The 15,924-nt window shown below is 46.1% G+C and overlaps 1 protein-coding gene across 1 annotated transcript in view; it reads right to left on the bottom strand.

Moving 5' to 3' along the window:
• Window positions 1-15,924, bottom strand: part of LRIG1 (leucine rich repeats and immunoglobulin like domains 1) — a 91,025-nt gene that overhangs the window by 8,965 nt on the left and 66,136 nt on the right. Inside the window, exons 8-12 of the mRNA XM_050313236.1 lie at window positions 14,250-14,393; window positions 10,324-10,404; window positions 5,287-5,358; window positions 3,917-3,988; window positions 1,845-2,008 (exon numbers count right to left, since the gene is read on the bottom strand). Coding sequence (XP_050169193.1) covers window positions 1,845-2,008; window positions 3,917-3,988; window positions 5,287-5,358; window positions 10,324-10,404; window positions 14,250-14,393 — 533 coding nt within the window. The remainder of the gene's footprint in view (window positions 1-1,844; window positions 2,009-3,916; window positions 3,989-5,286; window positions 5,359-10,323; window positions 10,405-14,249; window positions 14,394-15,924) is intronic.

The following is a 15,924-nucleotide window of genomic DNA, read 5'->3' as shown; positions in this document are numbered from 1 at the left end:
ATTGCACATCTGCTTGTACACCCACTGTTGTACATGCACTGCTCTGTAGTGCAGGTGTGCCATGCACAACTCCACTGACGGGATGGTTTAGGTGGGACTCCTGTTCCTCTGGTTCTTTCTGTCACCAGTGGGCTCTCAGACACCTACAAGATGCCCATCTCCTTCACCAGTGTAGCAGAACCTTAGAAAGACACTATGGTCTACAGAAAATATCCTTCCTTGTACAACCCGTGCATGAAGAGCATGACTGAACTTACAACTTCACCTCCAGGTTTGCATCAGCATGAAGCAGGATGGCAGAGCAGGAGGGCACTTAGAGGGCTGCAAATGCCACCTCTAGGGAAAAATGCCCACAAGAGGTTGCAGTGAGGTAGGAATTTGTCTCTTCTCCCAGGTAAAAAGCAACAGGGCAGGAGGAAATTGCCTCAAGTTGTGCCAGGGGAGGTTTATATTAGCTAATAGGAAAAATTTGTCAAGCACCAGAACAGGCTGCCCAGGGAAGTGGCAGAATCGCCATCCCTAGAGGTATTTAAAAGACATATAGATGTGGCACTCAGGGACGTGGTTTAGAGGTGGGCTTGGCACTCGCAGGTTGACAATGATTTGCAGGTCTTTTCCAACCTGAAGGATTCTATGAATCTACACAGCCTGTGCTGTCAAGGCAGAAGCAGCTTTATTTGCCTCTGTCACACGGACAGGGTGGAAAGCTTCACACACTCTCTCTGTGCCCTGAAGACTGTTGGTTTTAGCAAGGGTCCAAGCAGATTCATTTATTAGATTTCTACAAATGGTGTAATTTAATATCTGACTAAAGTTTAATTAAACAGCCAGGCCTCTGGAACCAGGAGTATACTAGTGCCTGGAGGACTTGGCAGGCAGCGGGAAGCAAAGCTGTCTTTGCTTTGTGATGTTGCTGTGGGGATGGAGCCTTCAGGATCTCTTCTTCCAGATGAGCACAGCAAGCCTGCTCAGACAGAGGCCACCTAGGCAGAGTCCTGCCACTGGGGGATCAGGAGGGACATGGGACCACAGGTGGAACAAAGCTTCTGCTCAGTGTTCAATGCAAGTCATGCATTCAGCTTAGTTAAATAGTGTTTGCAAAAGCTCGTTTTTGCTTTAAACACCCATCTGCAGCTCCACCCATGATCCACACTGGTTGGCTCCAAAGCACAGAGTTTGGCTCCCAAACCAAGCCTTTATTTTCCCCAAAAGCTGGGTGCATGAGCAGCATCGATTTGGCCTCCTCCGATCATTTAAATTTCTTTATTAGAGAGGTAGTAGATGTTTGTGTGAGCTGGATATTAAGTAGAGCTGCTTTGCAGCCACAGGTCAGGTGCAGAGTCAACTGCAGTATTTGGGTGGGCCTTACTGGTCCAAAAAATCAGCTGTGATGAAGAGATTCTCTTCTGCTTTTTAATTCTTTGTTATTTCCAAGAGGGAGAAAAGATACGTGAAGAACACAAAGCCACAGAGCCAGGTCAGAACACTGCAGAGGGGAAAAAATTACAGCCTCAGTCTTGATAGTATCAAACTAAGAGGACTGAGGAAGTCTCTGTGCAGCCCCATCTGGAAGCGGAACAGGCATTAGTCCCTTTTGATTTAATACTCAGAGAGCCCTGCAAGGAATACACTCGATTCAAGCAATGCACTGTGTGGTTTTGGTGGGAAATAAATTGTAGCCAATGACAAATTTTTAAAATGCAGGCTTGGGCTCCCTTTGATCCCACTGAATAACAAAACAAAACAGAAACCCTCTCGTAATAACATGCTGGTAGTCAAAAGAAAATGTTTCCCAAGTGAATCCTACCCTTCATACAACCTCAAAACACGCAGGCGAGACTTACCACACACAAAACTTTCTGGCAGGATGGCAAAAATGCTCTTGCTTTTCAGTGACTCAGGATGGGCACAGGTGGCCACCACAAAGGACTGCAGCTCCTTCTCCACTAACCACTGGGGCAGCCACTTCAGCTGGCAGTCGCAGAGGAAGCTGTCGCTGTTAATGTGGCTGCAGGGAAACAAAACCAACACGAGCCTGCTGTGAGTCCTACATGCAGAGAAGGCTGGAAGGCTCACAGCCCTTTCATGTTAGACACATTCCTCCCGCCCCCCCAGCATGGGTGGAAGGGAAAAAAGGCCTGCAGGGATGTCCTCGAGGCACTAAAGATGTTAAATACATGACACATTTAAACAGCATTTCATCTCCACATAGAGCAAGCCACTCCTGTACTCCAGTGACACTCTCTAGCACCTTGTATTTATTAACCACCTTCCAGAGTGATCCCCAGGAACAGATAAATAATCTCATCCCTGGCTTAAGGGACACAAGCTGAAACAGATCATCTACAATGCAGAAATGCAACAGAGGCACAAGGCAACAGGACAACCTGTCCTGCCCTCTCACATCCCTCATTACCACACACGTTCCTCCTCTGCCTCTGTGGTTTGAGCCTCTTTGGTGGGACTAAATTCAGGACTGAACTGCTGAACAGTGAGAGGATGCTCAACTCCCACTGTAAGGCCTTGAGTTCCCTCTGTGGCCAACCCCAGGGCAGTAAGTGGAGAGATCTGCCTTCCATAAGGTGCATATTCACACACTGGCATCACCAGGGATAAGAGGTGTAGCTGGAATTGTGTTTACTGATTAACAGAAGCAGTGAAAGAGAAATAATCAAAAGTTATTTGTGTAAACCCAATAGAAACAGTCACTAGTTTGGAAAATAAAACACAAAAACATTTCTGAGTTCCACTGTCCCCCTCCAGCACCCATAGCAGGGGCTTGGAACTAGATGGAAGATCTTTAAGGTCCCTTCCAAACCACTGCATGACTCTATGATTCTATGATCCTAAAAGTAACTCAGCACCTTCTGTTAGGAAAAGAGCTGTGAAAAAAGGAGCAAAGAAAATGGGAGCCTCAGGATTAATGTGTTTTTTTAATATTCTGGGCCAAATTGTGGCATGATGGGATAAACCCTACTGGCTAGTTGGGACAGGTCACAGAGACCCTTCAGCATAATGCATTCTGCATGTATATGTCCTCTATCTGAACTTCTCCATGGTATAAACACTCCTTCACAGTATCTGGGATCTCACTAATTCTTCCCTAATAAGATCAATCTTTCACCTCAATTTTGTTCCAAGAGCCAGTGCAAAAGATAAGGTGGTTACACACACAACAGACATGCAGCGTTTATCTTACTCATTCCCAGTCCCTGGTATTAAATGTCACTGCTAACAGTGACCATCTGATTCTCATTTCCAATGTCAGGAAGAAGAACCTGTACCTGACCAAATACCAAATAAGTGATTTTGTGTTCCACAGACACTGCACTACTCCAGAGTGTAGCAATGCACTGACAGTGGATTAAATATTTATGCAGAAGAGGAGAAAAGGAAACCAGGCAAGACTGGAAACAGTATCTGATAACAGTGCAGAGCCCCGGCCTGGAGCACAAGCAGCAGCTCTGATAACACATCCGTATTTTTACACCAGAAGGCTGGATGACAAGTGGATGCAGTTCAAATGGTGCTTATCACTGAAATATCAGTCCTGTGTGTGAACCCTAAACACAGGCACGGCAAGGGAGCAGATGAGCCACTGGGAATTAAATCCATGGCAGCGTGAGGAGGATAGCTGGCTAACAGGACCAGGGCTGGACTTCCTGAGCAGACATGAATAATTGCACAGATGCAAACCTGCTGGAAGAACCTGTCCCAGTGATCTAATTTCACTCACTATTAAATGCAGGACGTTCCCATGACAGCTACTCATGTGTAAAAATACCCCTCAGAGGAGAGGATAGAGGGGAGGGGGAAATAAACGAGTGGAAATGCAGATAACACCCGTGCTACTGCTCACGTGCAGGGCAAGGAGGGTCCCTGCCTCCTGAGTGGGGTGTGCAGGGCAATCACTTACAGCTGCCGCAGGCTCTTCATCCTGGCAAAGGCGTCGGCCTGGATGGAGCGGATGGCGTTGTCCCCGAGGTTCCTGCAGGCACAACCACAGGAAACGTGAACAAAAGGGATGCTATGACTGGGACAGAGCCTCTCCACGTTTAAGCAATGACTCCAGGAGCAGCTGATTTGGTAGCTGCTTCTTAAGGCCATATGCATTTGCAGCTCACAGAAACGTTCCTCAAAACATCTTGATTTCGATTAAGTATTGGTGAACAACAGTCAGCCAACAAAGATTACAGGAATAAATCACTAAGCCATTCCCTACCCCATCTTCTCACTATGCTTTCTTAGTCTCAGCTACCTCCATCATCCAGAGCACAGAAATTCCTCAGCCCCCTCAATAACCAAAGATAGTCAGGAATGTCATACCCCAAGCTGGACCTTCAGCAAACATAAAGAAAGCAAATACTTGCTCTGAGCAACATCTGAGGAGTTATTTGAAAGTGACTACTACTGAGTCTGAAAAAAGCATCACAATGTTTCCAAAAGAAGGGATTCTTAAAAGCTTCCCTCATAACTATTGCTAATTAAAAGATTCATCTGCTCTCTGAAAAAGCACAGTGCCAGATTTAGGGCTGAAGTTTACTAAGTGACGTGCAGGGCAGACAATCACTGCTTGAAGAGGAAAATCTCAGCAGATCAATATGGGCACCTTCATTTGGGAACGTAGCCCCAGTCAGGCAGCTCTAACCTTTCAGTGTGCTCTCGATGGCCATAACATTTCATACACTCAACAGCCAATAAAACATGTAGAGCACAGCCACATATACTTTAACTGTCTTAATCCAGAAAGGAGGTTATTCATGAATCTCTGCTGGAGTCATCAGCCTTGGGATAGAGAAAAAAAAAAAATCACAGAGGCAGCCAAAATGTGCTTCTTGCAAGTGGCTCTAAGGCAGTTGTGCTGAATGGGGATGTTCAGTGCCTGGATCGTCAGCAGTCATCTGCAACATGTGTCACTGCCAGAGCCTGGATTTGGGAGGAAGTTGGGGCAAGGGAGGAGGAAAAAGGGCTACAGCTGAAACGGCGTATTTTCATTGGTAACAGCCTGCAAAGCAGCAGTGAGCAAGTCAAGGCGATACTTATCCAAGAGCAAATCAGAAAATTAAGGAGCATGCAGATTTGCCATATGTTCTATAACTTTGTTCCTGGCACAAAAAAAGGCCAAAGTTGAGGCGGACTTATAATGAGAAGGAAGCAGGTGGCCCCCACAAATGGACTGGCTTCTCAGTTTACAAAGACACTATTAAATTGCTAGCAGATCTCTCGAGCAGCTACTTTTGGCAGACCCCCCCCTTCCCAAGCTCTGAGGCATGGTGGGTTACTCACAGGTGCTCCAGGGCCTCCAACCCTGAGAACGCTTTCTTGGCCACCGACTTGATCTTGTTTCCAAACAGAGTTCTGTAGTTTCCAAACATCCAGTGCCAGGTAAACAGAAAGAAAATGGGGAGAGGGAGGCACAAAAAGAAGGAACACAATTAGTGAGGCTTTATCTGATATACGCGCCCAGTGCAAGTCCCGGGAAATCTGAACTGCACAGAGATTAAGAGGGCTGGAGCACACTCGCTTTCCTGCTCCTGAAATTAAATCCTTTTATCTGTATTTGAATTTAATAGTGATGACAGCGCAGAAGGGAATGTGCCATATCACGTAAAAAGGCAGGTTTGCTCCCGCGCTTGGAAACCAGCTTGCTGAGTAACAGAAGGTCCCCTGTATTCTTTGCAGGCTGACTGAGGACAGGATTAAGTGCAATGACAGTTTAACAAGATATTGGTCTCTCTCTGAAACACTTTTCATTTCGAACTTCTTCCCAGACAGGAAAAGAGTGGTAATTTATTCACTGCTTGGCCTGAATGGCCATTTGCACACAGGGCTGAGGGCTGGCCCTTGACTGCACGTTTACACAGCAGCTGACTGCAGGGGCTGCTGATTCCTTCCTTGGCTCATTACAAATGCAACTGCAAAATAATATAATGCAACAAAATATAGCCAAGTGGTAATTTCAAGGGGCGAAAAGTAGAAAAGGTGATGTCCAGAGCTGAGGAACGTGCCTGCTTCCATCCGTGACCAGAGAGCATTCCTCTGAATCAGCAGCAGCACGAGAGGGACTATCAGTGGGCAACAGCCAGCTGGAGAGATCCCAGCCCAGCTGCCACCTCCAAAGTAACAGTTCTCTATAAATATTGACCAGTGGTGATCGGTCAGGGGCAGGGTTCGTGCCAGATGGACAGTCTCCTCACCTGTTTTAATAAAACATCAACCACTGTCATTAATTAGAAACTGCTTTCCTTCCCCAGGCTCACTCTAAGGTTTATCCTCCACGTGCATCTCTTATCACCATCTGCTTCACATGGTGTCCAATGCTAGTCCTCAACCACACCTCAGGTAAAAAACTGGCCCATCTAGTGCTGCCTCAGATTTTGACCTTTCCTTCAAGAGTTTTCCTTCAATATAGGGTGTGACCTATCTGCAACCTACTTTATTGACAGAATCATTCTTAACATCCACAGTGAGCTTTACTGAGCTCCTGGTTACAGCACCAAACCCAAGGTTATCAGAGGTCCTGTCCATTGCATCCAAGTGCACGTGGCTGTTTGCTCTGGGTGAAATGACCCCAGCACCAAAAGATGTGTGCAATCATGTGCACCATCATTGGTAAAAGGGATGCTGCATTAATGAAGGCTTTGAAAAATCCATTAGAATGATTAATATAATAAATAATTTACTATATGCAAACGCTGGTCATATGGCTGCATCCATTTTTCCATCCACTGACTTTTGGAGCCCTGTTCCTAAATAAGGACATGATAAGCGTAATAACGGTAAGAGGAACTGGCCTCAAGTTGTGCAAGGGAATGTTTAGATCAGATATTGGGAAAAATTTACTCACAGAAGGGGTTGTAAAGCATTGTAACAGACTGCCCAGGGAAGTGGCAGTCACCATCCCTAAAGTGTTCAACGTATGTGTGGATATGACACTTGAGGACATGGTTTCATGGTGAACATGGTGGTGGTGCTGGGCTGATGGTTGGACTTGATGACCTTTCCAGTCTTAGTGATTCTATGAAAATTAGATGGGCATCTGTTGTTGAAAAAATTAAGTAGAGCTTGGGTTTGATAACTGGAGATTTCTACTGATGGTTTATGGTAGATTTTGGACTTTGAAAATTGGAGATACTGATGGTACCTGTTTACTTATTTGTGCAGAGATCTGGGGACGGCAATACACAATGTATGGTGCACTTGTGTAGGTGCATACAAATTTACAGCTGTACATGAGAAACACGAAACACTCGTAACAAGGCCAGGCCTCAGGGAACTCCTGAAACTCAGTCACACCTTCCGAATTTCAACTGTGCGCTTCTCCAAACCTGAAATGGTTTGAACCCAGCAGCCCCTTTCAAAGGGCTGTGGCAGGCTGGAATGTGAAGGTGGCAGGCTGGAATGTGAAGGCAGCAGGATGCAGCTCACAATTAGCCAGCCCACTGCCATCCCTGAGCGCTCCTCCACCGGCAGAGCCGGGCACAGCTCTCCCTGCGACTGCTCAAGTGTAATTACACGCCAGGCATGCAATTCATTAGAAGGCAGTATTTTCTCATCCTGCCAGTTTTGCACCTGCAGGAAGATCTCAGCCTCTGAGTGAGCCATCAAAAAACCGGTTGCATTCAGCAGCTTGGGTAATTAGGAACCTCGCTGTTCCCCAGTGATTCCATCGACGCTTTTTATGCTTTGGTGCTTCTCAAGTCCCGTTCTTGAAACAACATTTTAATTTAGGCCTGTGCTCTCCATCCTGGAGAGCTTCATATATAATTCAGAGAAGGCTTAAGTGACTGGCCTCCCCATCTCTGTTTAACACCTTCATGTCAGCGAACAACCCTCTCTGTGCTAAATCCTTTCAGAGGCTAATCTGTGCCAGATCAAAGGGGAACGGCTTTTAAGGCAATCTCCACAGAGCTGAGGTGATTATTAATTCATTGGAAGGTCTCCTCTGAAGTGCCCATTTATTTTTTGTATGCTAATGCATTTAAAGCCGGCTGACAGTTTAAACACAGGCCCTAAATCACACAGTGAAATGTTTGCTGTAGAGGCTGATCTTTTATTTAGGAAAAAATCCTGATCCTCACTTCAGCCTAAGAAATCACGAGGTTGGGATTTGTGTGCTGATGAGCTAAAACAGTTCTGAGATCCTTTTAAAAGTGGCCACTCCCAAGTATCCTGAAAATGCCTCAAGAAATAATAATAAAACAATCTCATATTCTGAGGGGTTTTCTAGCCTTACACTCTGGATGACAATGAGTGATCCCAGCAAGCTGTCTGTCCCACAGTAGGTTTGTTCTGTCAGGTAATCAAACCACTCCTGCCTGCCCAAAATCAACCCAATCCAAGCACTCTTCCAAGCTATGAAATGTACTGCAATCCCCCCCCAAACCTTCCCTACATGTCCTTCCCTGTGTTCAGCCAGACTCAGAGCTGGCCCAGGTCCATGTGCAATGGAAGACACAGGTCAGCATCACATAGAGAGATGCAAACCCAATTTCCTTAGTCTTGCACAAGCCCCTGCTGAATGCATCCTTTGCTTCTGGCAGCCCAAATCAGCCATCTTTTGAAGGGGCTCCCTGTGCTGATGATAAACATCCCATCAGGCCACGGCTACTTCACAGGGGAGTGATAGCTCCTCTGCCCAGAGCTCCCAACACACAACCCCACAGGCTGCCCCTGCTCCCTTCCTTCCTCCTCCTGCTCCCTGCTGTACCTCCTGGCCTCTGCCTGACCCCCACAGCTCATCAGGGCTCACTGTTCCTGGTTGCTGAGTCAATCTTTTTGCTGAACTCTTTCCTTCACTGCTGTCTCCTCTGGTTTTTTCACCTCTCTCCTGTTATCTGCCGCATCCAGCAATTCTAACACATCCCAGTCACATGGGACCACTACTTTTGCTGCCATGCCAGTGGCCATGTTGGAGGGATGCCCTACAGGGGATGTCCCACCAGGACAGCCCTCTCTCTCCACGCCTTTCTTCCACCTCCTCTCCCTTGTCAAAGCAGCACTACAGACTCACAGTCCCTGCAGCCTGCAAATTCCAGTAGACAAAGTTTCTGCCCCCATTATCCTTCTAGATACTCACATGGTTTCACTGGTTTCAAAACTGGTTCAAAAACTTCACTCAAGCAGCCAAGGACTCTTCTACCCACCACATCTGCTCCTCTGCCTTTTTTTGTAGCAACTTGTGGGAAGATTTCCCGACTCCACGTCCACAGCAATTCCTACTGGCCTCTCTATCCCACACACTACTTCCACTTCCCTGCCTGGCTCCCCTTGTCCTTAAATCCTCCTCTGCCTTCTGCCTCACTTTACTTGCAGCTACAACTTGGTTTCCCTCTCCCTGGGCCCACTGACTCCCCTCAGCAACGATCAAATGCCACCTCCGTCTGTGATTTCAAATTCTTCTTCTCTAAGCGTTACATCCCCACAAATCCTGCCATGGCTCGTCCCGCTCCCTGAGGAGCCTCTAATGAGAGCATGACAATATCCCGCCTGCCAGGATTCATTCCAGCCATCTGCTATCCATCGAGGTACTTTTACTGCACCTCTGGCTGTGCCATCCCAGCATCAGAGACAGTGGGATGGGGGGGTGCTGAGAACTTCAACAAAGGCAAGAGGTAACGATTAGAGACTCTTGATTTGTCACAAGCCATCAGAGGCTGCTCTGACAGGGCTGATTTATGTGGCCCGTTTCAAATGGAGGAGGAACTTGCACCGAGCAACGTGAAAATCCCTGCGAAGGCCGAGCAAGCCATAAACATTTGCAAGGCGCATGCTTGCCTTGGGTTTCTTTTTATCTCTTCGAGAGCCTGTGCCCCATGGTGCCTTTTATTGTCGCTGCACATGGAAGCAAGCCCAAAAGATCACTCTCAGACAGAGTATCCCACAGAAACGAATCCTGTTTCAATCCTCTGTTGTAACAGGAAGTGGGGTGATTTTTCTCTTCTGTTTATTGTTATTTGCAGCATCAATCAGTCCCTGGCCGAAGATTGCAAGGGGTCCTTTTTGTTGTTTGTTTGCTTTTAGAAGTGAGGAACAGTTGTGCTGAATTTTACAAATGAAACAACTTAAACCTCTCTCTCCTGTGTCTCTGAACTACAGTATGTGGCACCGTCTGTTCACCACTTTAAAAGGAAATAATTGCCACATACCTCCTTAGAAATGTCATTTGCACTCTTGCAGTGAGCCTGCAAAACTATCATCTCAGATTTTCTGTTGATTATCTTGTTCCAAAGGAAGCAAAGGCTGCATCAGAGGGAGCAGACCTACCCCCACACAGCCACACAACAAAACTGGTTTGCAGAATTCAAACCCAGGGATACTCACAGCTTGCTCAGGTTTTCCAGGCCTGTGAAGGCTCCACTGGTATCTTCTATCGTGCCTGAGATGTCGTTGTGGTCCAGTTCCCTGGGGAGAGGACAAGAGAGAGCCTGGAATCAGCATCTTAGTCCCGGTTTCATTGTCACAAATGGAAGAAAGTTGGAGAATGCCACATGAGGTCTTCCCATTTTCTCCTGGTGGTTATCAGAAAATGCAGAACCCTGCAGCAAAGCATTACTAATCTCTCCTCCTGCGCTGACCCATTCTGGGATGGTTCATTCAAAAAATACTCCTGGCTTATTCTTAGCTGAAACCCTCTGAGACAGAAACAGGAGCAGACAGATACTCTTTAACAAGTAACTTCAGCCCTCTCGTAGTTTTGTGCATCCAAACAGAAAGAGGAAAATGAAAATAAAGTGCCAAAACTAAACTGAAATAAACAGCTGTCCTTGAATGATACACTTTGTCTATTCCAGTGCATACATGTATTTGTCTGCAGCTGCATCTTAACAAGATGTTTTGGTGTTATTTACTATAAAGCTGCATTCTTTCTGGCAAAGAACTTGAAAACTCAACATAGGAAAGCACCAGCATCCCTACAACACCCTAACTCTCTGTATAACCAGATTTTAAAAAAAAAACCAAAACCAACAAAACAAATAAGAATTCCTTTTTCAGAATTAGCTTCTTTTGGCTTTCGAATTGGTCATCAATTACAAGAGTCAAAGAGCTCTGAAGAAAAACAAGCACAGAGAACAAACACAGAGATCCACAAAAGCTGTTTAAACAGTGTGTTTAAAAATCCTTCTCTCCTAGCTTTAATTCCAGCTAGCAATGAATACCCAGCAACACAGACAGAAATTCATCATTTCCAATGTTAAGTAAAAAGAAAGAAAAACCAAATAGGCTTTGTTGGTTTTGTTACATCACTCTGATTTAAAACCTGGCAAAACCCAACACCAAAGCAAACTTCATTATCCAGATAACCCCCGAACCCTCAGGTACTCCTTTTGCACCTTTTGAAGATTATTATCAGAACATTTCCAGATAAAAAAAATATTAAGACCAAAAAAAGAAAAAAAAACAATCCCCCCTGCATTTTGCAACACTTCACATAGGCATTACAGTGCAGATTCTGGGCTCTGCAGCACAAATACACAGTAACTCACAAGAGGGGAAAAGAAATTTAAAAATTAAAAAAAGACAGTTATAGTAAGGGCATGGTTTTCCTCAGCTGAGATGGAGCTTTTTGCTCCCAGTACCTCAGCTGGCTGCAGTCTTCGCTCCTTTCTCGGCTTTGGTGTAAGAACTAAAGGCGTGAAGGGAGATGGCCAAAAGCCACAATTCCTGTTCCTCAGCTGCCTTCAGCCTGAGACCTGAATCCCCCGTCCCTAGGGAACCCTGGCCTTAGCCAGCAGCACTGTGGATGTCAGGGTGATCTGTGGGTTGCTCTGTGCCAAAGGGAAGGATAAAAACTCAACGTCCCCACGGGGTGTGGGCGCACAGAATGCTGTGGTGGCACAAGAGACAAGTCCAGGAGAGACGCTTTGATGTGATGGCATTTCCAGCACTATTCGAGTGGGACAGGAGCAAATACATCCTCCTGGAGCTGAGTTTCTACATTCTCTCTATGGTTGCCAAGCCAGTGTCCCTTGTTCTGTTTGTTTTTTAAGGGAAAATCCCTTCTCAGACATTTCTCCTCTTCAGTTTCACCACGGGCTACTGGTCTTTGGAGCTTCAAACCCTTTCCCATGGCAGAGACAGACAAGTGGGAACAGCCTGTAGGAGCTCTGACACACACTTTTATTAATTGACTGCCACACATTGTGTTTTCTTGAAAAAGGGGAAGAAAATGGTATTGCTTGTTCATCCAAAGGCAACTCAAAGGTTTAGTGTTAGAAAGGAGGAATAAAAACCTTTTTAACAAATGAGTGAAAATAGAGAGAGGGGAAAAAAAAAGAGTGGGGTATTTTGGCCCAGCTTTCTTTGTATTCCAACTCCTCTCCCAGCCCCTGTTGCCAATTTCCTATTCTTTCTGGCTGGCTGAGCTTGAATGCTCGCAGCCTTGTTAATCATTGTGCTCCGAGGTCTCCGGGCCTGACCTCTATTTGAATAGCTCCACATTTCAGCAGTTTCACACCCACCAAAGGCTCCCCAACAATAGCCCATAATTAAAGCATGCTCGGCTCTTTTTCACCAGGTGCAGGACCCAATAGGCCTTTCTCTTTATTAAATTAGAGCTCGCTCACACACTCCCTCCCCGCCTCCCCCCTCTGCCCGGGACATAAAAGAGGTTCCACATTCACTGCAGAGCAAAGAGAACTACCAGCTCCCCTTCCCCTCCATTTTTCTTTGGAAACCTTTAGTTCCGGTCTTGACAGCTGCCTCAGAGAGGTCCCTTTCTGAATGCCCAGTGGCTGAAAGGCTTTGGCTTAGGTTTAAAAAAAGCAAACAAACCCCAAACTCGCTTTCCAGTCACTTCCTTCACTATGAACTTTCAATAAAGGAAAGAGTAAGATGCAAAAAAGTACTGTAAAGAGGGGAGATCTCTCTGTTCCCATTTCCTTTTAATGACTCGGGCCACAATGGGCTTCTGAAGTGGAATAAAAGTATCAAAGTGCGTTTTTTTCTTTTGAAGGAAGAATTAAATCAGTGTGGTGAACCCAACCAGCCTGGGAGTGTGGCTGGTGCTCTAATGTGGACTGTGAGAACTTTGTGATGTGCCAGGAGAAGGTGCTGAGCCTGCAGCTCCCAGAGAGAGGAGAGCAGCCAGCAGCCCTGCAGGTGCCAAACACAGCTCTAGCAATGGACAATTAAGAGCAGGATTCCCCATCTTCTGATGTTCGTAAGACAAGCCCAGATGTACTTCAAACTAACACAGCTCTTGGGTTAACAGTGCACAATGGCACAATGCTAGAGCTGGGATCCCAGAGGAGGTTCACACGGATCTGTCTAATGTGCTCTGCTAGTCCTACGGTCTTAGAAGTTGGTATTTGGATCAGCAAGCTCATTTCTGGTGTCACATTTCCAGGTATTGTATTGTGTCAAGTTACTTTAAATTAAAGCCTGTGTTAAATGGCCACAGCCACTGCTGGATGGATCACTCTGCAGTTCAATATTAGGGCACATGAAACTTTTCCTTTGATAGGATGGCAACTTGTTTGTTTTTCAGAGTTTACCATGAAAATCACAGAGCACAGAGCATTTCATGACACAAATGAACCAAATTCTGCATTAAAGAGAAAGACTTCTTGTGGTTACTCTCATGGTGCCTGCAGCCTCTTATTCCTAAGATTGAAGATTGAATCAAAGCACTGGATAAAGCTTCATGTGTTGTTACACTTCTGGTATAATCAGATCCCAAGCCCAACCTCTACATTTGTTTGTTTTGCCATTGTTTCTCAGTTAACACCATCTTAGCCCTTAATTTTATATTTATATTTACTCAATATAAAAAAAAAAGTAACAAATGTGCTTGATAGCACATTTAAGAGGATATTCAAATTTTCATTGCTGTACTGAGTGCAGAACGACCCAACAGAAACTAACATTTTCTAAGAATTTCAATTAAAGCCAACATGGTAGCAAGAGAAGTTCTGCTATTAAGCTGCATGAATGAGACCTCAGGGATTTTTGGTCAGCTGGGTTAGATTCAGGATCCTGTCCTATGTTCCCATAATTTTACTCCAGAGCTCTCTACTCTGAAAACACCCTACAACACTGAGCTGTCTGACTGCAGTTCTCCTAACTACTCTTAATTAAAAGAATACAAGTTCACTGAAGTTGAATAACAGGGCAAACACGGAAGACAACACAGCAGTTAGTAGGGGACTTTGACACTGGGGACAAGGGCACCCAAAGCACCTGTCTGGCAGGACACAAACAGTGGAGGGAAGTTGGGTGTTAGTTGACAAAAGCTGGGAGCAACTTACAGGACACGGAGGTTTTTGAGTCCCTTGAAAGCACCTTCTGCAATGTGGTTGATGGAATTGTGGCTCAGCCGCAGCACGTGCAGTCCTCCGAGGTCTGCCAAGCTTCCCTCATCCAGCCTGGTCAGGTTGTTGTAGGAAAGTATTCTGAGGGAAAAAAAACAAACACAACAGCCCTTGTCAACCCACCTGGTATTTTCCAAACTCCTCTGTGCCAACCAGCGCCTGCCTCCCACAACCACCTTATTAGAGGTGATGTACTGGGTGGATACAGAACAGCTGGATTAGGAAATAAGACTGCAGCCTGCAAATATCCTACAAGACACCTGTGGGGAAGCCTAGATGACTCACAGGAGCAAGAGACAGCTGATACCCACCTATGGGAAAGTCTTCTGTGTGGGCTACAGAGAGAGGCTCCCCTGGAGGTGACTGAGACCAATAAGCCAACACACACACACAGAGTCAGCTACAGCAGGGACGAGCTACTCCTGCTCCTGTATGGCTGGGTGAGGGTCTGGGAGCACCATCCCCTCCGTCCCCACAGGTACAGGCAACACTCAGATGGTTGTGTTTAATCCCTGTTCCCATTTGGATTCTCTCCGAGGCTTACAGGAAAAAGCAGTCCCTCCTTCCCTGCGCCCTCTGAGGTGGAGAGAGACGTCAAACACATGGATTTTGAAGTTCACACTTGCTCTTGGCAGGGTCCAGGCTTCTGAGCTCAGGAGGTGTCTTATCGCTCTGCACTGGTGCACAGCGAGCCCCAGGCGTCTGGGTGTGGGTGCCTCCACCCCAGCCCAGATCCAAGAGCATTTCACCACCAGGCAATTGGAAGCTTCTTTTCACGCACAGGAAGGAGGGATCTGCTGTAAACCAGCCACCTTCCGTCCTGCTCCCCTTTGTCGAGGAGCACACAGTCTGCCTGAAATCCTCTCCACTAACAAGACGCTCGTGTTGGAGGGTTGCTGGTTTTTTCCTAGTTTTCCAGCTACCTCTTCCTCTCTGCCTGCATTATCTCTGGTTTGGGAGATTTTTTTAAGTGCTACTCCTGTTGCAGTTTGGAAGCTGGTAGGAAGAAGCTGCTTTTCTCTCCCAGGAAGGTGCAGATGAGGTTTTGGAGGTCTGACACCAAGAGCAAGCCATGGGAAGCTACAGGCCACTGCAGTCACCTCTCACACTGTGCAACCACCTTCTGTGCAGCAGTAGAGCCACAGTGTTGCTGCTGTGGAAGGCCAGCTTGGATTGCAAACGAGGCACCTCTCAGGATAGCAGCAGGCACTGGATTTTTGGAAATACTTTAGAGACCTGGGACCACAAGTCACTTCAAAGAATGCGAAGATTTGAGCTGCTCGACTTTTCAAAGAGTGGAGTTATGCAGCTTTGAACAAGAACTGAAATCTTTCACTGCACAGACAACAAGAAAAAAAAAAATCTCACTGAGTTCCAAACCTCTGAATTCCTCTTCTAGTACTGCCTGTTAATGAGTTTGCTTAAAAATGTGTCTAGGGCTTGCATGAAACTCACTGCAAAGCCAAAACCTAAGTCAAAACAGACACATACTCTAAAGCCCTGAGAGTGTCATTTACTTGGCAAAAGTGCTGTCTATCTTTTAGCTGTGTGAGTGGGCAGAGGGCAAGCTCTGGAAAAAGTTCAGCAAAGATTAATGAGTTTGAAGGTATGG

The sequence above is a fragment of the Myiozetetes cayanensis genome, unplaced genomic scaffold (assembly GCF_022539395.1).
Source record: "Myiozetetes cayanensis isolate MyiCay16 unplaced genomic scaffold, myiCay2020 scf18, whole genome shotgun sequence".
Taxonomy (NCBI): Eukaryota; Metazoa; Chordata; class Aves; order Passeriformes; family Tyrannidae; genus Myiozetetes; species Myiozetetes cayanensis.
The sequence above is the reverse complement of the archived record's forward strand: the minus strand, read 5'-3'. Positions and strand labels throughout refer to the sequence as shown.